The 21,200-nt window shown below is 45.8% G+C and overlaps 9 protein-coding genes across 9 annotated transcripts; 5 read left to right on the forward strand and 4 right to left on the reverse strand.

Moving 5' to 3' along the window:
* Positions 1 to 157: 157 nt before the first annotated feature.
* FOBCDRAFT_224959 (uncharacterized protein) lies at positions 158 to 1,852 on the forward strand. The gene is made up of 3 exons (XM_059609679.1): positions 158 to 527; positions 590 to 690; positions 739 to 1,852. The coding sequence occupies exons 1-3, from the start codon at positions 395 to 397 to the stop codon at positions 1,567 to 1,569; spliced, it is 1,065 nt and encodes a 354-aa protein (XP_059465061.1). The 5' UTR covers positions 158 to 394; the 3' UTR covers positions 1,570 to 1,852.
* Positions 1,853 to 2,232: 380 nt separating this feature from the next.
* FOBCDRAFT_240631 (uncharacterized protein) lies at positions 2,233 to 3,338 on the reverse strand (the record flags this gene model as incomplete). The annotated part of the gene is made up of 2 exons (XM_059610320.1): positions 2,233 to 2,829; positions 3,123 to 3,338. 2 exons carry the CDS (start codon positions 3,336 to 3,338, stop codon positions 2,233 to 2,235), a joined length of 813 nt encoding a protein of 270 aa, XP_059465062.1.
* Positions 3,339 to 5,851: 2,513 nt separating this feature from the next.
* Positions 5,852 to 7,015, reverse strand: FOBCDRAFT_39232 (uncharacterized protein). Its single transcript, XM_059612177.1, has 2 exons — positions 6,170 to 7,015; positions 5,852 to 6,117 (listed from the first exon to the last, which is right to left on the reverse strand). Exons 1-2 carry the CDS (start codon positions 6,772 to 6,774, stop codon positions 5,883 to 5,885), a joined length of 840 nt encoding a protein of 279 aa, XP_059467319.1. The 5' UTR covers positions 6,775 to 7,015; the 3' UTR covers positions 5,852 to 5,882.
* Positions 7,016 to 7,893: 878 nt separating this feature from the next.
* On the forward strand, positions 7,894 to 10,460 carry FOBCDRAFT_184264 (uncharacterized protein; the record flags this gene model as incomplete). The annotated part of the gene is made up of 4 exons (XM_059608593.1): positions 7,894 to 9,492; positions 9,543 to 9,842; positions 9,903 to 10,073; positions 10,210 to 10,460. The coding sequence occupies exons 1-4, from the start codon at positions 7,986 to 7,988 to the stop codon at positions 10,458 to 10,460; spliced, it is 2,229 nt and encodes a 742-aa protein (XP_059465063.1). The 5' UTR covers positions 7,894 to 7,985.
* Positions 10,461 to 12,045: 1,585 nt separating this feature from the next.
* FOBCDRAFT_184267 (uncharacterized protein) lies at positions 12,046 to 14,681 on the forward strand. The gene is made up of 4 exons (XM_031187438.3): positions 12,046 to 12,645; positions 12,700 to 12,894; positions 12,976 to 13,666; positions 13,722 to 14,681. The coding sequence occupies exons 1-4, from the start codon at positions 12,158 to 12,160 to the stop codon at positions 14,259 to 14,261; spliced, it is 1,914 nt and encodes a 637-aa protein (XP_031038573.2). The 5' UTR covers positions 12,046 to 12,157; the 3' UTR covers positions 14,262 to 14,681.
* A 448-nt stretch (positions 14,682 to 15,129) lies between these two features.
* FOBCDRAFT_39269 (uncharacterized protein) lies at positions 15,130 to 16,383 on the forward strand. Its single transcript, XM_031187437.3, has one exon. It carries the CDS (start codon positions 15,230 to 15,232, stop codon positions 16,088 to 16,090), a length of 861 nt encoding a protein of 286 aa, XP_031038572.2. The 5' UTR covers positions 15,130 to 15,229; the 3' UTR covers positions 16,091 to 16,383.
* Positions 16,315 to 17,872, reverse strand: FOBCDRAFT_275020 (S-adenosyl-L-methionine-dependent methyltransferase; the record flags this gene model as incomplete). The annotated part of the gene is made up of 11 exons (XM_059611496.1): positions 16,315 to 16,360; positions 16,409 to 16,828; positions 16,880 to 17,017; positions 17,067 to 17,104; positions 17,153 to 17,175; positions 17,232 to 17,354; positions 17,408 to 17,426; positions 17,478 to 17,500; positions 17,553 to 17,640; positions 17,695 to 17,727; positions 17,786 to 17,872. The coding sequence occupies 11 exons, from the start codon at positions 17,870 to 17,872 to the stop codon at positions 16,315 to 16,317; spliced, it is 1,038 nt and encodes a 345-aa protein (XP_059465064.1).
* Positions 17,873 to 18,409: 537 nt separating this feature from the next.
* On the reverse strand, positions 18,410 to 19,284 carry FOBCDRAFT_184271 (uncharacterized protein; the record flags this gene model as incomplete). The annotated part of the gene is made up of 1 exon (XM_031187435.3): positions 18,410 to 19,284. One exon carries the CDS (start codon positions 19,282 to 19,284, stop codon positions 18,763 to 18,765), a length of 522 nt encoding a protein of 173 aa, XP_031038570.2. The 3' UTR covers positions 18,410 to 18,762.
* Positions 19,285 to 20,116: 832 nt separating this feature from the next.
* FOBCDRAFT_250983 (ankyrin repeat-containing domain protein) lies at positions 20,117 to 20,896 on the forward strand (the record flags this gene model as incomplete). The annotated part of the gene is made up of 1 exon (XM_031187434.2): positions 20,117 to 20,896. The coding sequence occupies one exon, from the start codon at positions 20,117 to 20,119 to the stop codon at positions 20,894 to 20,896; it is 780 nt and encodes a 259-aa protein (XP_031038569.2).
* Between the last annotated feature and the right edge of the window lie 304 nt (positions 20,897 to 21,200).

The raw sequence follows: 21,200 nt of genomic DNA on the forward strand, positions 1-21,200 counted from the left end.
ACATTTGTGCTTTACTGGAATGGGAAGTTGGAGGAGCAGCCCTGCCTATTAAGCATACATCGTGACATGGGAGAGTGCGTCTGTTGGATTGAACCTTGAACGAGGATGCAAGCCTTCTACATTTCTGTTACATAAAATTTCGAATTGAATGTCATGCTCGATCCTGTACATCCGGGTTTCCGACTTATGCTTCAGTTCCGGCTGCATCTGAGATGCTACCGCTCTTGTAAGGCTTGAGATCACCATCACCAGATGCAAGGGCTTGTTTTCTACTTGTACGTGATGGACCTCCGCCATGAACCTGCGCAGCTGAACTGAGCAACTTTTTCTCTCAATTAATTCGCTGTTTCAGGGATATCCTACACTCAATTGTCTCCAGTCCACCACCTAAACCATGCGCCTTGAGCTAGTTCTTGAAGCAAATGCCAATGCACACTCGTACCGCCCGGGCGATCATGTACGTGGAGAGTTGCTTATCCGGGGTCACAGACTCAAGCAGGCATCAGAAATCACTGCCGAACTTCAAGGTGGGTCTTCTCAACAGCATGATAAACCGTATGTCCCTGACGCTGAAGGCGGGCGTACATAGGTAAACTAAGTTTACACTCCAACAAGCGTCAAAACGGTGGAACCTCTTCCTCTACATACACAGGTTCTCCATGCAACAAGTCAGAGCATGTGGTGCATACAGTAACTAGCCCATCCGACACTCGGTGACTTGTGCTAAATGGAGAGTAGCTGTTCGAACAGTCCAAGCAGATCAAACTCGCCACGAAAAGCTCGACGTTCAATCCACTAAGTTGCAATCATGACGCCGACTACTACGCCCCATTTGACTTCACTTTCCCACGCAGCAGCTGCCAATGCCGTTGTCAACTACCGCCATCACTCGAGACATCGTCGTCCGGACACACGATCAAGGTCGAATATGCCATCACCGTGACCGTCAGACACCGTCTCCTCTGTCGAGTATCTAGACTCAAAACTTTACGCCAAGTCATATCCTTCGAGTCAGAGCCTTCGATCCCCGTCTTACCAACGTCGAATATCGGGTCCCTCTCTGCGAGCAAGCTGTTTCCAAAGCTTTACAAGGCTTTGGGTAATCAGGGCGTCTCCAGGATCAGATCACGATCTGATGAGTGTCTACCTCAATATGAGCCTACGCTGCAGCTCGAGGTGCTACTTCCGTCACCACCCATCCTGACCCCGGGGAGGCCGACGGAGATGCAGTTAATCCTGCATACTCCGTCAGAGCTTGTCGCCAGCGAGAATATCTATATCCGCAGTGTCGAAGCGCAGTTGGAGAGTTGTGTAGAAGCCAAAGTTGGACTGGTGACAAAGACTGTGACCAAGACACAGAGCGGCTGGAACTTGCAAGGACTGTTCCCTGTCAACAGAGAGCACTTTGAGGTGGATTTAGGGACCTGGGGACAATACCTGATCATGGATGCATTGCCAACGTGTAAGTCGTGCGTGCTGGACACGACGCATTCGCTTCGCATTTTGGTGGGGATATCTATAGGCGGAAGCGAGAGGACTCAGGCATGTCTAACACTTTGCAAGATTTGAACATTGCTGATGGAGCCTAGGTTGTTGAGACATCGCTTGAAGCCATCATTATCGGCGCACCACCTAGCTATACTACAAACCCATCGGTATATGTTTAATAGAGGCAGACGCAGATAAACCACCAGCGGCTATCTGTTAGATGAGGCGAGTTCTCTGTTTTTCATAATGCTGTTTTTCTTGCAAGTTGAAGAGGCATTAGGCATGCGAGCCGGTCTCTACAGGTTTGGGGGGTAGGCGCTCATGGTGACGATGTGGTGATTAATAGTATAAAAATACGTGGCGATGCATATACCCTATTGCAATAAATCCGGTTCGCATTCATGTCACAATTAGGTATTGTAAGCTGTGACCTAGACTGTTGTTTGCAGGTTTAAGCTTGTGTTAGCCTTGTAGCCGACTGGGCAGGGCGAACCACAATTTTGCCACTATCCTAGTTCAAGGTAACTCGTGCCTTACTTTTCCCAATTGTGATCACGAATGTATGGTTAGCATCCGTTCGCGATGCGGACAGTCATGTTTGCGGCAGCGCATTGGATGCTCGATGAAAACAGCAGAAAGACGCCAGAGACCAAGTCTTTGAGATTGCAATTAATAGACAATATATACTATGAACTGTATGGTCATTTCTAACTTTGCATTCCATTGTATCCTAAGGTCTATGGCTCATTGTACCCTTCTATATCTCCCCTCTAGATCGCCAGACAGGATGTATGGCTCCGTGCTATCAAACTCAGGTCCTAACAGACCCTGTTGGAGCATGCCATTACCCTGCATTACGCCGGCCTTTTGCAGAAGACACATTGTCAAGTCGCTATACCCGGCGTTGTACCTGGACCATGTGAAAGGTGAGAGCGGAGTATCGGGAAACAGTGTATTTCCGTACATGTCAGCGGCTGCAGCCCCCTCGAAATCCAGGTCATTACTCCCAGTCTGGAGCGGTGGATTCACGGTACCGTGTGTGCCGCAATCGACCGCGTAATAGGGAAGTTCAATATCTGAGTCTTGCGATTCCGATATCGCAGTTTCGTCGCAGGTCAACTCCTTGTCTGTCGCAAGACTCGGCGTGGATGTAGCTTCAGACCTCTCATGTTCTTCCAGCTCGCGATACAGCTCCTCCATGCTGTCTGCATCTTCGGGGAAGACGGATTGCACTGGGAGATCGATCTCGCTGTTTGGTGGAACGCAGCCCAAGAGCTTCGCGATGTGTTGGGCGACGGGTTGGCCGTGTTCATTGAGCTGAGGCTCAGCCAACTTCCAGGGCTGGGAGTTCCTGACCATATCATATAGCTTGCAGACAGTTTCTATCAAGATGTACTGGGACTGCTCCAGTACCTCGGCGTATCTGAATTTGCTGTTAGCGATATGCCGATGAGAGCTGGGAGAGGCACATCGTTTACCCTCTAGGAGTCTGTTTGAAGGTAATGGCTCTTCTAGCGCTGGCTGTGCAAATCTTCTGGTCATCCTTGCATCTTCTGCAAGGGATGTTACCATCGCACTGTTATATCTATGAGCTCCACGTTGATTTTCGTATAATTCGGAGTTTGATGGCTTACCTTGGTCTTCTTCATTCTGCATCTCACACATGCCTTACGAACCTTCTTCTGCGACTTGTCCGTCATTGACTCTTTTATGCTAGTATTGCCATGTCTGGGTGCGGTCCTGGCGGATCTACGCTTGAATGTATGGCAATGCTGCGCCATTGGCGTGCGGGCAGAAGCAGTGTCTTCCTCTAGACTTCCACGGGAAGAAAACCGTCGACAGCGAGCCATATCTAAAGTTGTGATTAAAAGATGTCAGTTAGGTAAAGATATATGAAACATCAACTTCTCCGCCGAGTTAACGCCAAAGGACACTGCTCAAGGGGAAACAACGGCTTATGTATAGCCCCAGTGAGTAGTATGAGGGTTCGAATGGCGACTTGCAATTATGTCATTCTTTATAATAGAATTACCCTTGCCCAGACTGGCTTTAGTTAGGTCTCCCGTGCAACTCTTAGGGGGCGGGTGGACAGGCGAGTTGAGCCTATTGTCTGCCGCCAGATCCGTTAATTACTGACTACCGTAGGCCACGCGACATGCATCATAATTCCGACAATTTTAATTTATGCATGAACGAGCCTGGTGACTCGCTTCAATTGCCCCATCGATGCAGCTATTCGTACCTTGACCCCTGCTTTCGCGGGGTTATGAACGCCCTACAGCGCTTCCATGAGGATGACTGATGCCTCCCACCAAAGAACGGTCCAGATACTTTTACTCGGCTAGGCCGGTATGAAGAACAACCTAGATGCTGCTACCCTATGGTTTCAGTATAGTACTATCCAAAGCCGGTACAGCCGATGTAGCCGAGAGACAATATAAAAATGACCATGCACGCTTTACAGGATAAGTCGGCTGTCGGGCTGCGAAGTGGAGACTTGATCCTGGTCAGGTAAACCTGTTGAGGAATGGTCGGTTAGTCAACCAGCAGTTCAAAACGGAGCTGGGAAATGAATGGTACGCGAAGCAATTAATTAACGTTGGAGAGAATGAACAACCTGCAGCTTGGTAGCATCAATGTCTCGTTATACCCCACAAGTCGAGCTGTGCCAGAATGGGCGGCCTTTACATCTTTCAGCTCAAGCTCCTTGACTAAAAAGAAAGATGTAGCTTCCCTGGAGCTTTTGCTGGCGACAGCTCGGCGTGGATTGGGATGGTGATGATGAGAGCATCGGGGCAGCAGCTGTTGATGACCAAGTATAGACGGAGGTAGTGTATGGGAATGCGATACAAATGGTAGAGATGACTTATGATTGTAATCGTAGTCGCTTAATCATGGCCCGTCTTTGTCGTGTTCGTTTATTTACACAGCGCGACAGCAAGATGTACAGCATGTGCGAATATTAAATCTTAATATAACCTAAGCTTTTAGAAATTTCAGTCTTTTATATAGATTTATATCACATTATTCTATTAAGATCCACACTCTACATAGCAGTTTGGTTGCATATTATTACAAAGTTTATATCCTACGTTTAAAGCAAAATATAATTATCCTTACAGGTAATAATCTAAGAATTACCTTATAATAGTAGTAAAGCTAATAAAGGTCTAGGCTTAACTAATGGCATTAGCCGCTCTGCCCTTTACATAAGCTTAGATAAAAAAACTTATTCTGGTATTATAACTCTGGCTCTTATCTTATAATATATCTGCTATACCTGCCAGAATTATAAATATAGGAGTTAAGATTTATAAAGGTAACCTTTATAAACTATTAATATTAGAGGAATCTTATTCTAGTACTAATATTTTATTCCTTATATTATTCCTATTAATAGGCGAGGAATGCTTTACCTTATATTATAATACTATCAATACAGCTATGGTAGTCAGCATCTGCCATATAATCTATACTTTACTCTTTTTCTGTAGTAGTATAAATAGAACTTCTAGTATTACATAAGTTACTTAAACTTATTTATAGACTAAGTCTTACTTAAAAGCAAGTAGACTTATATATATAATCCTTTATGTAGTATCCTGCGTATATTCTTGGAGTAACTTTGCTGGTTTCTTAAACCTAAGAGCTAAGCCTGAGGCAGCTCTAGAGGCTGTAATGCCGAATAATGGGCTTAAATATTAGACCGATGGTAGTAAACTTAGCAAGGCTGCAGGCTATATTATAGCTAACTAGGTAAGTATATCTCTTAGTAATAAGTATCTGTATTTATGCCTTTGCAACTAGCCTTAGAGTAGTAATAGTATATAAGTAAGATAATTAACTTAACTGGCCCTAAGCTCTTATTAGGGGTAGACATTATTAAGAAGTTAAAAAAGCATACCAGCAGAAAGGTTTATATATACCTACTACCTATTTTGGGGGTATAAATAGGAGTATGCCTCTAGAGTAGGAAAGCTTCCTTAATAACTGATTATACCGGTTTCGGCTTATTATAAAGCCCGCTTTACCCTATTCTGCATGAGACACCAAAAGCTGAAAAATGTCGAATAGCATAAAATAATCCATGTTTTCCTGTAAATAGAAAGCCTGTAGCCTATTAATAAATATAATAGTAATTAGTTAAGAAATAAAGCATTTTATATAAATCCTGCTTAAATTATTACTTCGATTTTTAATATATAATACTTTACTTTAAAATATCTTGAAATACAAAGCGGATAACCCTGCTATTTATATCTCAGTTAAAATAAGATAGAATTAGACTAATTAATTTATCTATAAAACTACTAAGTAAAAGAATTGCTATAAATACATAAAAAAGGGAAAATAAACATATTAGCTTAGCTTCTTTTTGTATTTTACTCTTGTATTTACTCTTTTACTGGCAAGCCCTTGCAACTATGATCCATATGCCTTTTCAAGTTGCACGGGCGAGAAAACGTCTTTCTACAGGCGTTGCATACTGGACGAGTCATATTAATTCGCAACCTGGAAGCTTCTGCCGGATGGTGAACTTTTATATGCTCTTCCAACTCTCGTGTGTATGGATGTCCCTTGAAGCACAGGTGGCACACCTCGGGTCTGAAAATGTGGCGAAGATCGCGACTGAAGTAAAAACAGGTTAGCCTTTGTTCCTAAGATGGCTTCTAAAATATACCTCAGATTTCGAAGCGGTGACTTCTTCCCCCTAGTAGCCTTTCCCTTTTGCGCCAGTGATGATTCGTTTATAGAGATTGATGGAGAGGATGTTGAAAGTGTTGCAGAAGATAAAGGTGAATATTGATGGGCAGAACTGGAAGAAGATATATTGTTCCGCATGTAATCCATCTCTGGCGAGTGCCATAGGGCGGGGGATCGTGTGATGCAAGGGGAAATGATAGTGCTCTCGAAGCTAGGTGATAGCGATGAGCCACTTGAGAATGTTACATGATCTATGCTATTTTGTGACGAACCAAGCACATCAGATACAATCAGCTCATCAAAGGTAGTCGGACAGTCTGTGTTTGGGAAAGAGCTGTTATCTGTTCGGCTCGTTACGTCGGCTAGAAAGTCAGGGTATGCTCCATCAGGTAGGTACTCATCGCATGCTATAGCGCGGCCCAATAGTGGATCTCCCATAGTCAATGCCGTGTCGTCTGCTAGTTGGTATGAGTCAACGAGGGAGAGGTCTATCTCAGAAGGTATAGACCCAAAAGGATCATTCAGGTCCATAATTAGCGACATATCCTCGTCGAGCAGGTTGTACTGCCACTCAGCATCCATTGTGAGTATAGACTTGCTAGCCCTTAATTCGAGGGCTTATTGAAACTCGTACTTATGGTAGACCGCCTTCTGCGGTTGAGTTAGAGGTTGTAGGTAAGTTGGGTGGTTGCGTTGCGTAGAATTGCGGAAGCTGTTGGGGCTGCAAAATAATTTCAAGTAATCCTCGACAGTCGTATTGGTAACGGGACGAGTGATTGGACACCTTTTAATGACATAATCCGGGTCCTCAATCTATTGAATCCAAAGCTTGAGTCAGTGAGGAAGTTCTCCATCAAGCCGCGCTCTCGCTGAGTCACGACACGTACCTGATGAGTCGATATTCATTGCATTGAAATAGAAATCTCTTTCCTCACTCTCCCGCGAAGACCGACGCGACGTATTGCTAGACATCTCTCGAATTCAGTTTCCGATCCCAAATAGAAGGTGTATAAAGGCATCGGAAGAGCCAGTGAGGTTCCGTAGCAAAGTGCTACCCTCTTGGACTGTCGATGACATGATACAAGAACCACCTCTTTGTAATCCAAAACTGAAAACTTGAGATATCCGCGATGCTCACAATCTAGTAGTCCTTTGTGTAGGGTTCTACATAGCACGGTCACATTAGTGATTACTTCGTGGGTAGGAACGACAAACAAAACCTTACCGATATTTTGGTGACAAAAGGCTTGAGGATAACATGATAGGTTTCCAATCTCAAAGGCATGGAATATTGGTTGTGCCTGGAAGCATTGTTACAATGATTGAGAGTTGACTATGCTTCCAGGCACGAAGGTTAAAGATGCACAGAGAAAACCTCCAATTGAAGCATGTTGAAGAAAAGGGATGAAGAAGAAAAATGATAGAAAAGGAGTGCAGGAGCGAAAAACAAGGCGGCTCTGCGGGGTTTTATCAGCCGAGCTTCCTGCACGGTGTTTCAAGCGAATACCTTCCACCAAAATGACGTACCTTGGTATGCACCTCTCATTGGCGGAAAGGGGAAGCCTACACATACGATTGTAGGCCCCAATCGGGCTGTCAGGCACCAATGCAGAAACGGGAGCAGAGGAGGCCTCATTCCACAGCCTCATTCCACAGCCTGATTACAAGATACGCAGGTTTTGATCGTTGCCAACATCTCAGCTTTGACCATCTTCATCCATCAGTTTTGGACAGACGTTATTGCACTTGAGAACCCTCTGGTTTATCTATTGCTATCCTGTCGAGCCCTTTAGATGGCGACCATCGACCTAGCAGGAGACAACACGTCTCAGTATCATCATTTCGTTCCTCAATTTCTATTAAGAAATTTTGCTCACGACTTCGAGCCCAAGGACTGTACCGAGTCTGAAGCACCAGGAGAAAGTAGAAAGAAGAAGAAGAAACAGAAGAATCGCCCTAGTCTCGACAGTGGAAAATTGAAAAGATACCCTGGCGACAAGGTTGTCAATAACGTTAACCTGCTTCAAACACCTTATGTCATTGACGAGAGTCCGGTCAAGCGAATTCTCGGATTGACAGACATGTACAGGGACAAGAATGGCGCCACTAAAAAGGAGCAGCATGAGGTAGAAGAAATGTTCAGCAAGATGGAGAACCAAGCTCAGAGAGTCTTCCGAAAAATCACTAAGGCCTTGGAAGAGGGCGACAAAGTCGTATGTCTCCCAAGATCAGAAAGAGATCTCATCCGCAAATTTCTCTTTCTTCTGAAATTTCGTGGGTCCATGTTCCATAAAAGATTCTACCACGAAGCAGTTGAGGACTACTGGGCCAATGATAAAGTCATGTTCAGACAGTACATGCGAGATCATGGCTTTACACGCCCTATTCAGGTGTGGCTTGAGAGTCTCAAAACAATCATGACGCTAGAGATGGATCCGGAAAGAGAGTGGATGGAGAAGATTAAACAACAGATGTACTCACATGATGCTAATTGGCTTATCATGCATGTTCAAGAGATGTACATGGCTATTTGCACACCGTCGAATCCTGATGACGAGTTCATCCTTACCGATAACAGCTACAATGTTTTCGAAGGGCCCAACCACTTTGCACAGGATATACAGACTGGGGAGGTCCACGGGGTAGCTGATGCCAACTTTCACGAATTTGCTCCGGTCTCGCCAAGATTAATGATCGTCTTGCGTCACTTCCTCTTGCCAGTTCCAGAGGAAGACCGTCACCCGGAAATTCGTGAATTGAGAGAGACTATGCGCTATACCTCCGTTGACGATACTTTTGGTGTCGACACAAAGTCTTCACTGGAAGATCTTCCCATAAGAAAGGCGAGAAACAGCTATTCAAAGATCGTCAACGGGCAGGTAATACGGGTTGAAGGGGAGCATGGTTGTTATACCAAAGATGACAAATTCTATTTTAGCCTGTTTCCAGTGGGGCGATATCATGTCAACAAACTCAACAAAATCCTCCTCGAAAACTCATCACACTGCTCTCGCATCGTGTTCGGGAGTCAGGCTTCTTTTCTGCGCACTCTTGAATACTACATGACCGCGCCAAAGGGTATCACTGGTTGCGATGCTGACGCCATAGTTGTACAGCTACGGAAGTTGGATCAACTAATGAAGGAGATGGGCTCAAAGCGACAATCTCAATGGTTTCAATTTCCCAGTCCGCCCATGCTCAGTGGCGAGAAGCACGAGGCAAAGTTCACTGCATATCACCAGTACATGAAGAGCGGTGTGGAACATGACAGTAGCTTTCTGGCCATATATAAAGCCTTTGGTAAGTTACGAAAAAAGCGCATCTCATTTGCAATTGCTGATATAGCGTAGCTCGTGGTGCTGGGACTTGGTTGAAAGATTGGGAACAGGCTAGCCGTATGCAACAGCTACGAATCAAAATTGATTCTTGGAGCTATCAGTACGGTGTGGATGAAGCCATCCGAAACAGGAACCGCAACTTACTACTTCAGATGTACATGCTCCTACCACCAGCGAGGTTTTGGCTCTACATGAAACGGGTACGAATTATGCTATCGAGCCCAGAAAACATTTTTATCACTGTTCAGCCGTTGGTGGAACTCCTCAACAACCCAAATTTCCGAGAAGGCCCAGAGGACACTTTCAGTAAAGGTATTTAGCAATCAGTATCGTTACAGCAAGTGGCTAACGAATTGCATCGCGAGTTCACAGTCCAAACTATTGTCCGAAAAGATAGACTTAATCATCTCATATACTGCACCGTCGAGAATGATATCAACATGAAGCAGAATCCCGAGCTCGATAGATGGTGTTACGCAACATCCCGGATGGAAGCACTTGAAAGTTATCTTATTACATGGAAGTTTACCCTCAAGCTGCCTGGTACGTGAAACCTGATACCTCTTGTTGACCCCGAGGATATGCAAAGTAACGATATTCAAGGCTCTATAAAAGACTGCGGTAAAAATAGCTAATTATAATATACCGCTAAGAGGTCGTTAAGCTGACCAAGAATTAGGAATACATGAGATTGAGAAACTCGCTGCATCTATGGAATCGTTAATTCTCAGTGCCAATACCCATAAGCGACCGGAATTTGATGATCCACGATTCAGCGAAGACAACAAAGTCGAGTTGTTAACGAGGGTGATGGTGAGGCGGAAATTCAAGAAAGCAATGTCCGCTCGACTGGATGAAGGTCTGGCTGAGTCATTGAAGGCCGTTCTCTTTACATATACATACCCAACTCCTCCGACTATGGATGACTGAGAATAGACTCCGTCAGAAGTCTATTATGTGTGTTCAGCTAGTCTCTCCGTTATAACATGGGAAACTTCAATGTGGATGGGACTTTCTATCTTCCCTGTGCTTCGTTTTGCTAAATGGTTGGATCTTATCATCTCATACCTATGTGGTTTGTGCCCCGTTTCAGGTTACTATCATATTCTATACTCTATCTGAAACTGACAAGTACCAATGTTTGCCCCCGATCCTCTCACATGATCCAAAACATTCGTAGCGAGTGCATCGTTCTCCCTCCTTTATAACATCATTCTCGTCCTTTATCGCACCAAGAGCCCGATCAACGCAGGAGCCATTCTGAATTTCGTCAAGCCTTTACGTGATCGAACGTAGTCTTGAATCTGAAGTCCAATTCCATCGTATTCGAATCAATTTAATTGACTTCATCAGAATACCATCCTTCCCCGTCACTGTTCTGCTCTCCTAAAAGTAATCGAAGGCTCCGATTCTCATACAACTATCGGATACGCCGGCATAAATCGTCCCAAATATCGCCAGCATCTGAGTTCCAACAGCAGCTACTCATGGCAAAACGCACCTCTTCCAGTCACGGAGTAACAGACTTCCAGCCCCCAGTAAAGAGTTCCCGGTATAGTTCACTAATCATGCTCTCTTGACAGTCACAAGGTGCACTGTTTCGAACCTAAAGAAGACCGCTGCCGAGAAAAATTGCCAGCCTAATCAGTTGGCTCTAACTTGCGTCGAAGCGCAGAGGATGAAGTCGCAGCGTCCAAGCATCGTCCCTATTCCTGAACCTGCCTTAATTTCGGAGATATAAGAGAAACTGACCGAGGTGCATTAAGCAAGTCGAAGCTTAAATATATAAAATACAATAATTTTAGTTTTTCAATAATACCTTTTAAAATTAAATAAATAATAGTTTTTATAATTATTAAGAATTAAAAGATAATAATAACTATTTAATTATTTAATTTAGAATTAATTAAAATACTTTAATTACTTAAGACCTAGCTTATTATTTGTTTCTTTATTTTAGCTTAATTAGTTATTAAATCCTTTGAGGTGCCTATATCAAATCATGCACATTGCTCTCTTCTAAGATGTTTGAATTGGGGGCCAACTAATGTAATTTGTCCTTGTTTCTAATGTACCAATCGAAACCGTCTGATGTCTCAGACAGAATGACATCGCACATTGCTCAAGCGTGCGATAACAACGCGAAGGTCCTCAACGGGAGTGAATAAAGACTGATCCACATATACCTGTATCGCCCATTATATTCCAATATCGAGTCATCTACATTACCCACTGCAAAAGCGCAGTTCAGACCCTAGGTCATCCGTTTCTAGAGGACTTTTTCACTACCATCTAAATCACCGTGGAGACACGTTTTAACCCCGCAAGGAGCGGTTAAGGTTTCTTCCAGATGCGTCTTACTGCAGCAAATTAGTTACCCAAATGCCAATCGTTACAATGGTGGCTTATGTATGACACGTTGTTTAATAGTCCTAGAGTCACGTGAGGCAGAAGTGCAACCAACAACTTTGATCATTGGCTGCACTGATTCACGTATTGAGGGGTAATGATAAGCATACAATGGCGTGCTTTCAACACGCAGCCTGATTTTAATAAAGCGAGAGGACATTGAACTATTTTCTAGATTCTCCTTCCTTTCTTATTGCCGCACTGGTCCTTGTTGAACCATGGCCCACAACGGTATTAAGCCTGTCGCCAAGCTAGGCCTCAGTCTTGCAAGCTCCCTACAAGTACACTCCGAAGCCAACAGAAGAGCCCGACAAGGTCTTCCCAAGCTGATCAATTTAATCAACTCAACAGCCTTGACATTGACAAAAGTTGACGATCTCATTCAAGAGAATGCAGATGCCTTCACAAAGCTATGCCTGGAAGACATCACGCGCCTAACAGCCACGTGCGAAAAGATCTACATCGGTATTTTGATCATGTTGGTACGACAGACAGAGAGTGTTGTTGGCGACAAGGAGATCAACGAGATCCCGCGGGAGGAAACAGGAAAGTATCTGTATTGCATCGCTCACACCAATGTCTGGCGCTATGAGTCTTGGGAGCTGCTCGGGCTTCAACTCAGGTATTTTCGGCACCGGTTGACCCAAAACAAGTTTGAACTCATGCTGCGCTATCTTTTAGGTAGTATCGCACAGTACCAGATGCGGTAAGCTCGGATCATTCTCCTATGATATCTTTGCTAACTTGATGATGCTACTAGGGCGCACACTCGAGTCCCAGGAAGCTTTGAGACAGAGCATACAATCCGACAGCTTGCAGAACAAGTGGCCAGTCAACGAGCAAGTCACTACAAATATTGGTCCAAGAAGGTGGCCAAATGGACCATCATTACTCCACCACTACCTTGTAGCAACGTTTCCTTGGCAGATGTTAACAGCACTTGCACTGTTTCAAGGTAAAGCACCTTTTAAAACTGTTTCCGTTATTTTAGGCGACAAAGATATTTGAGTTGGACTGACGCTAAGGTATTTTGCAGTACACCTACCATTGCGCTTGACACAAAGGTTGAAGAGATCAAACCTGTTGAAACCATACCAATCACTCAAACTCCGGCGTTAGAACTGCCCAAGGACACTGAGGTATCGGCTGATACCACTGCGGAGACCACCAGCAAACCAACGCAAATCGATCAAGAGCCGATCAAAGAACACGGCTCAAGTCTGATCACTGCTACCAGAAACTGGATCAAACGAATTCTCATGCCAGGGTCGCACGATGAATGGAAGGATCAAGACCTTGAGGTTTGGCAAATCGATCTTGGCGCCCATTTCAATAGCGTCCCAAGTAAGACGTTTAAACGGCTTGAACTAGACGACAAACATGTGAGGTCCGCGCTCTCACAGGTGACCTCCAAGTCCAGGTGGAGAAAGCGTCCAGAACTCCTCGAGCAATATGACTCACTCGATCAACGCGTCCGCCAACGAATCGATGAGGGTATCGATGCTGCCAAACAATCGAGCCCTAGGGAACGAACTTGGATTGCCATGTCAATCGCCAGCCCTTCATTCAAACACCTTAACGGTAGAAGGTCCGAGGCTGCTGTTCAGGCTGATGCTTCCATCACTCTTTTCTTCCGACTCGGTGATGAGGTAGAGCCCATACACGTTTTTGAACCACACTCGGGTAGAAAGCTCACCTTCCCGTATGAAGCATACAAGAATCTTGATGTGAGTTAAGGATATAATGAAGCCTTTAGCACCTGCTGATTTATTTTGACCGCAGTTGTTGCATAAAAGACTCTCTAGCCTCGACTGGGGACTCGCCATGGCATCAATCATGAAAGAAGGAAAGTATGTTTTCTGTACCGATGACGGAACCGTCATTCTACATGAAGCGTGGGAATCACTACGCCGTCCTGGCATGACTTTGAATATTCAACCTGTTGGTATTGGCATACCACTAGGCTGGCCAGGATTCGTTTCCAATCCTCAGGGTCGTATTCCACCTAAAATCATTCGTCCTATGAATATTGGTCCTAGTGGTAACCTTCCTTCTGCAAACACTACTACTTCTGACAGTTCGTCGGCATATGCTTGTGCTTCGCCGACTATGAAACAAATTCACGGCGAGATGGAGGAGCTGCTTCGACTCTCCGACTCATGGTCTCCTGACCCGGACACAATCGGCACAGGCCTGGGCAGACTTCTTGGCTTGTGGACTAATGCTCTTGATCCGCATGTCAACGTTACAGAAGATTCAGAATCAGAGTGGACTTGTTCGACGGGAGACTCTGACTATAGTAGCGGCAGTATGTCCAGCTAAGGATGACTACGCATTGCTGATGAAGGAATGTGAAGGATTGGTTTAAATTGAAAAGCAATGGGATTGTATAATCTCGCTTCAGATAACTCTCCTAGCATCTATACTAAATTGGAAAACCACTATTTATTTATATTAAATTCCCCTATTGTCGTCATAACCACGTAGGAAACTGGCGCAACCTAGGGGAACGGTCTGTTAATTAATCGGCAGTTCGGAACAGCGCTGACAGACGGCAGGCGAAGCAACTGATTGATATTGGAGAGGATGATCAGCCTGCAGCTTCAAGGTCCCAATGTCTTGTCCTAACTCCAGGCCGGTATTTGCCATCACCGTTGGGCGTTGACTAGAGTGTAGTCGCAAGCATCGAACTTAATATTTTGAGTACGGCGTTGCTTATTGCGCAAATAAAATCAGTCTGGATATATCCTTTGTTGGATTTCCAGTTCGCTATTAGATTTCTACGTGCTCATTTACCATACAATTTGACGTCATGCCGTTTAGACCCCCCAGCTCAAACGCCACTGATTAGTTCGCCTATTTTAAGAAACTCCAGCCAGAACGGTCAACGGTATCACCATGCTAAGCCCGTGACACCTTCAACTAAGCCGAAAGGAAAATTCGAAACAAACGGTCGGATATACAGAAAATTGATTGAACAGCCTGTCACTCTTTGGCTGTGGTATAGCTCGTAATCTTGCGATATATGTGTCAGCTTACGCGATTTAATCCAATGAATTTGCGGCTGTGCTACTGATCGCCGTCTTGTGGAACGACCTGAGCTGGCTACGCGCGGCCAGAGTTCTTTTTATAGTAACATGGTAATACGAGATAATATCTCCGCTATCACGCAACAAAAAAAAAACATTTTATCTTTCTGCAAACCTTCTTCTGCCATCTCAACAAGCTCTTGAACTTAAAACTTTAATCATTTCCTCTTTCGTTCTGTCATTTATTCTTGCAATTGCAGCATGCGCTTCCTTTCCCTAACCCCATTCTTTGCCCTGCCCGCTTTACTGGTCGCGGGCCATCAGCAAAATGACGTACCGCCCGATCCGTCGTACTACGATGCACCGACCGCTATAAACCGTGGCCACGAAGCTCCTCTCAATGCGCAGAAGGTGCAGCAAGATCCATGGGAGAAGGGGCCGTTAGTGCAGCGATGGCGACAATGGGTTCGGCGACAAGATACGGATTCGTCGGAAACGACGGAAACAAAATCGGAGACTCAAAAAACCGAAGAGACTACAACAGACGAGCCGACCACGACAGAAGAGAAGACTACTACAACGGAGGACAAACCCACAACGACTGACGAGCCCACGTCGACGACCGAAGAGTCTACAACGCAAGAAACAACTACCCAAGAATCCTCATCAACCGTTGAATCAACCTCCACCGAATCATCGACCGACTCAACCTCTACATCAAGCAGCAGCATCACAGCGACCGAGCCCGGCGCATCATGCTATAGCACAACAGTCTCGACCAGCGTAGTATGCTCCATAACAACCGACGGCCGCACCGAAAGCGCATCATGCATCACCAACCGCATGACATCCAGCACCTGCGCCCCCGGTCTCTTCTGCGAGATCCACCCCGACTCTGGCGCGACAGTCTGCATGGAACAGCATAATGACATTGGAACTGAAGGTATTATCGTAGCGACTTTCTTTGGGGCGCTTATTGCGGGGTGCATGGCGGTTTTGGTGGGCATGTGTCTGAGGGATAAGAGGCGGGAGAAGAAGTGGCAGAGTATCCAGCGGGTGAGGACGTTGAAGCAGGCGAAGAGGGAGGAGAGGACGAATTTGATGGCTGGTGCGACGCCTTAGACTGTTATTTTAGGCTCGGAGTCTTTCTATTATTACCTTCATACCTCGAGTTCACGGAGTTACTCGTTAATGCAATAGGAATAATAATGTTTTCAGGTGTTTACTTTGATCACATGTTATATATCGAGTAATTTACCTGTTAAGAAATACGTCCATATCTGTGAGCCTATTTCAAACCATGGCAAAGGCCGCCTTTCTATCTCTGTACTCTTGAACTGATGCACCTACTCTTGGGCTTGCTCCTCTGGTTTCTGCCCAGTAACAACAAACCTGCATAACCGGTCAGCTCTATCAACCCATATCCTCAAAGATACTTACACCTCCCAATAAGCATGGACCTTCAAATTCCTCATCTCAGCCCTAACCTCAGCAATAAACATTAGAATCTCCTCATGACTCATCCCAAGTCCCTGCCTCAACAAAAAGCTACTAATAGTCTCAAGATTCCTCTCGATATTAGCAAGGGTCCAGAGCCCAATCTCCTTGAACTTTGGATCCTTGGGCCAAGTGTTGGTAGGCCATTTAAACGCCTTTCGCGTGACGTTGACAAAGCCAGCTTCTTTAAGACGCTTTTCGTGGTTCACGCCTTCGTCAAAGGGACGACCGAGAGCTAAGGCGCCTTTGGCGGTTAGTTCGTCCCATCGGTGTAAGGGTGAGTCAGGCTTGAGGGTTCCATCTTCGGATTTGGCGGGGAATACTGGGTCGATGACTTCTACCCAGCCTCCGGGCTCCAAGTTCCTGGATGCTGTTAGTAAGGGGAGCGGAGACCTTGGGTGTGGAGTGGTGTACTCGTAGCATTGGCGGATCAGCTTGTTCCAGTCTGCTATGCTGCCGACCATGAGACGGACGAAGATATAGTCGAAGGGCTTAGTCCACGTCCATTCTTTCTCAGCATCGTCGATCTCAAAGGTACAGTTCGGAGGGACGCTGAGACACCATCAGAGGAATACTTGGATTCTTAAGGTCAGATACTTACAAGTCTGGCTGTATGGGAGCAATATCGATACCAAAGACCTATTGCGATCAGGAGTCTATCCAAGACAATTATATAGCTAGTATTACCTCAGCGTGGGGATGTTCATCGGCTTCAACCGATACCGCACTTAGCCTCTTGTTCAACACGAGGAACGCTTCAACATACCAAACTCGACCGCCCAAATTCCCGTGCCAGTTCCGACATCAAGGACTCGCTTTGCTGTGTCAGCGTTGGGAGAGAAGTACCTCTTGCCGCCAAAAGTTAAGAGGAGCTGGTGGTTCTGGAGATCTGTTGCGTTATTGTCAGCTTCAAACTTGTAGCAAGAGGCTGGAAATGTTTACCTAGGCGTTCTGATTCATTCTGGGAGTATGTTAGCGAAGACGTAGTATCGAAAAGGATGGGAGGGTTTACTTGATCACTAGGAAGCCAGTATTCTATGATTATAAACTAATTAGAGACAAGATACGCGATCAGATTATCACTTACTCTCATCTTTATGATATCCGCGACCATTGATCATATGGTATTCGTAAATACTGGAGCGCAAAGACGCGGTCGATAACTCATCATCGGTCTTAATACAGTCATTGAGTTACCATTGCTACCATGATGGGGCCTGAGGACTTACAACTCCAAGTGCTGAGTCGTCATCACCCGCTTCCTAATGGTCGAGGTCAATGCTAGCCTGGCCGATCGTTCCGCTCCGTCGTCCCACTTACGAGGAGAGCCTCTTCAGGGCTATCAGCATCTCGAGGAGGTGATTGTTCTGCAGCTGGCGAGGAACTCTTAGATTTGTCATTCGCCATCTTGTGCACCTCAATTTCCTGCTGGTGATAGTCGTGCAGATAGAGAGGTCAAATGGCATGTTGAGGGTACGGGCGGGGTCGTCGGCTTTTGAGACATGTTGACTGTTGGTTTGATCCTGGCACTTTATCCGCTCGTGGTCTGATTTGCGAATAAACCCTGAAGAAACGAGGTATTTCTATGCCAAGTGCTGCGCCGAAAGCCAGCATATGTCACTGTATCATTTTCACGTCATGCATTTTCAAAGAGCAATCTCACAGTTCAAGGTTCATCTCCAAACCGTTGCGATTGCGATCGGAGCCAGTCCTTAAAGGCGACTCATACGGCCAATAAACCTCCAAACGCGTTTGATGTCTTTTGATTACATATGTCAAGTACGCCGCGATGGTCTACCCAAAGGTGACAGCTCGTTCTGCGGATGGACGTGAATGGCTGGACCACGCAGAGTGGTGGATCTCTGATCCTTTCTGCAAGGTTACATCCCCCAGTTGGACACTTTGGGGTCCGTGGGGATGGAAATCCTGCATCCGCGAGACAGGGGAGGACCAACAGCTTGAGCCTTAAGAACAGAAGCAGGCGGGGTCAAAACACGATACAGTGATCTGATACTGGCGAGTCATGATGCTATCATTTACCCAATCGCTATTGAAGGAACTGACCCTTGGTCTTGTAAGGATTGTCATTTAATGAATTGCTGCGGTCCTATAATTGTTCTGAATGTATTGTTGACAGGACCTAGTTTATCTATATATACTTAAGGTGTACTATGTATGCCAGCGATAGTTAAATGACTGCCCTACAATACTTCTGCCAATCGTCCCTGCCATCAACTCCATTTCCATATCTCCTTTAATGCCTCTGCTCTCTGACTAAATGTGCCAATGGCTGCAATCTAGAACTCAATAGCCCGCTTAAAAGGCTGACCGTTATAATCCTTCTGATCGTCAAAGTTCTCAGCATTCACAGCAATGATCTTGACACCATTCTCATCAAGATAAGGATACTCATTATCCTTCCAAAAGTTGGCAATAGCATTGCCCTTGATCATGACCACATACGCCGTCCCACTAGACTCCCTAGCAAGAGCTTCTTCCATCCGGGGAAACAGCTTATCCTGCTCAGGACCCTCGCCGCATTCTTCAATCCAGTCGAGGTACTTGTTGTTGTCAAAGACTTTGCCCCAGTAGTTACCGTCTGTGACTTTTTGCTCGGCAAAGGCTTTGGCTTGTTCTTGCTTTGCGCCGGCGGTGTAGAAGATTGTATTTTCGCCGACGCTGGCGTTGTCGCGGATCCATTGGCGGATGGTATCGACTGAGGGGCAGTCTCGACGGTGGAGGGTATTTGCTGGGGCTGCGAGGACGGTGGCTGGATTGATGAAGGCGAGGGTGAGGGAGAGGATGTTTGAGAGTCTCATCTTGAATGGCTTGGGAGTTGGGGCTGGATGAAATTGAGTGTTGTGATATGGAAGGGAATGAAGCGAAAGACTGTGATGTTGCTTGTATGCTGCCTTGATGTGATAGAGGTTGGAATGGAGCGACGTGGAACGGTTTTTATACTATTGTCAAGCAACGCACCTGGGAGACTTGGCAGACAAGACGAAGCCCTGTTTGACCTGTTTTCGAGCGTCCACGCATCCCACCTAGACATCATACAGAACTCCTTCGCATCCTTTCAAGCCTCCAGTCTATCAGTGGGCTCCATATCAGGCTGATCGCAGCGTACTCAAAAGTTCCTCTCCCAAGATCGAGATCGTTAACGATGAACTTGTTTGTTCTCTGAGACAGATACCATCACCATCGACATCACGCTCGCGATGAGCATAGATCAACATAACCGTCAGCAAAGTGGAATAGCAAGAAGTCAGCTCCGGGATGCCAAGTCGGTGGAATAATCCCCGATGCAAGGAGCAAGCCAAACGGAAGACTAATTTAGCACACGAAGGATCGATGTCAGCTCAGCTATGCAGATCTCCCAACTGCCGCCCGCTCCAGATAGCGGGGTACGCAAAACCACAGCCTCGATGCCTCGCCGTGAATGACGCATTTACTAGGCAATCGATTACTGCCGATCAGAAATCTCACGTAAGAAGTGTGCAGCCTCATGTGATGCAGGACGGGATGTTGCCGCAGGCTATGACAAACGAAAAACAACGTCGATCATAAAAAGTTCTGAAGGATCAGAACGTACTCAGACCTTCCAACTCAATACACCTCATCACCAAGAATTCATCACTTTACATCGCGAATATGACAGACACGCTCAAAGATCAGCTAATCGCTTTGGCCTCAACTGGAGATGCCAATCAAATGAGAACCCTCCTCTCAACCACCGAACAGCCCCCATCACAAGAAACCATCCAAGAGGTGCTCACAACAGCCATAAAGAATTGCCAATTCGATACTGTCCGCTTCCTCTTGGCAAAGTACCGCTCAGTCCCTGTCAACGAGGAAATCGTCCGAGCAGCTGTCAACACGGGCTCAATCCCGCTTATGCAGGCCTTGCTCACCAAGGATCCATCTGTGATCAACATGCAGTTCGACATGCGGGGAACACCTCTCATCGTTGCATGCATGGGTCGACAGCACGTTGACTTTTTGCGCTTTCTTCTTGAGGCTGGGGCTGATCCCAACCAAGAGCCTGATGCAGCTGCGTATCCGCTTGCGTTGGTTGCAGGGCTGTACAAGGACACTGCAGCGATCGACCTACTGTTGAAGTATGGCGCTAAGGTTGACAATTCAGGTGCACTTGCTGCTGCGGCGAGGAGAGGTAATGAGCCTATGATGCGGTATCTACTGGAGAAGGGGGCTCGGCCTGACAGTGATGCTCCTTCTGTTGGAACTGGTGCATCTCCTCTTCATGTGGCAGTCAAGGCTGGGCATGTTGGCGTAGCTAGAATCTTGATGCAACATGGAGCTGATCCTAGGGCTGCTGAAAGTAGTGGTACTTCAGCTATTGAGCTTGCGAATCAACTGCAGCAGCAGGGCAAGGCTACGTCAGAGATGGTAGAGGTTCTAGAGCCAAAGTAGAATGTTAAACCGTCGATAGAGTAGTCAAAAATACATTTACACATTCATTAATGGGCATATCCTTCAATCCCTATAATTAGCTTCCTAATTGCCTCATTCAGCCCATACGCTGGAGAAATGACAAACGTCATACTGATGTTTGCGGGGCTTGATCACCTTCAGCTGTAAGCGCCAAGCAAATATCTGGTCCATTCACGCTCATACTCTGACATGCAGATCTCAAACGAGTCATTTCTTAATATGCTCATGACTCAGTAACCCTAAGGAATCGAGATGGAAGTCTGCAAAGAAACGTATCATAATC

The sequence above is a fragment of the Fusarium oxysporum genome, chromosome VI (assembly GCF_013085055.1).
Source record: "Fusarium oxysporum Fo47 chromosome VI, complete sequence".
NCBI lineage: Eukaryota > Fungi > Ascomycota > Sordariomycetes > Hypocreales > Nectriaceae > Fusarium > Fusarium oxysporum.

Coding starts and splice junctions, on each gene's coding strand:
- FOBCDRAFT_224959 (XM_059609679.1), top strand. CDS start 395: ATGCGCCTTGAGCTAGTTCTTGAAGCAAATGCCAATGCACACTCGTAC. Junction 528..589: donor AATCACTGCCGAACTTCAAG/GTGGGTCTTCTC, acceptor GGGCGTACATAG/GTAAACTAAGTTTACACTCC. Junction 691..738: donor CAGAGCATGTGGTGCATACA/GTAACTAGCCCA, acceptor AATGGAGAGTAG/CTGTTCGAACAGTCCAAGCA.
- FOBCDRAFT_39232 (XM_059612177.1), bottom strand. CDS start 6,774: ATGGATGCTGAGTGGCAGTACAACCTGCTCGACGAGGATATGTCGCTA. Junction 6,118..6,169: donor TCACCGCTTCGAAATCTGAG/GTATATTTTAGA, acceptor TTTTTACTTCAG/TCGCGATCTTCGCCACATTT.
- FOBCDRAFT_184267 (XM_031187438.3), top strand. CDS start 12,158: ATGGCCCACAACGGTATTAAGCCTGTCGCCAAGCTAGGCCTCAGTCTT. Junction 12,646..12,699: donor ATCGCACAGTACCAGATGCG/GTAAGCTCGGAT, acceptor TGATGCTACTAG/GGCGCACACTCGAGTCCCAG. Junction 12,895..12,975: donor AGCACTTGCACTGTTTCAAG/GTAAAGCACCTT, acceptor GGTATTTTGCAG/TACACCTACCATTGCGCTTG.
- FOBCDRAFT_39269 (XM_031187437.3), top strand. CDS start 15,230: ATGCGCTTCCTTTCCCTAACCCCATTCTTTGCCCTGCCCGCTTTACTG.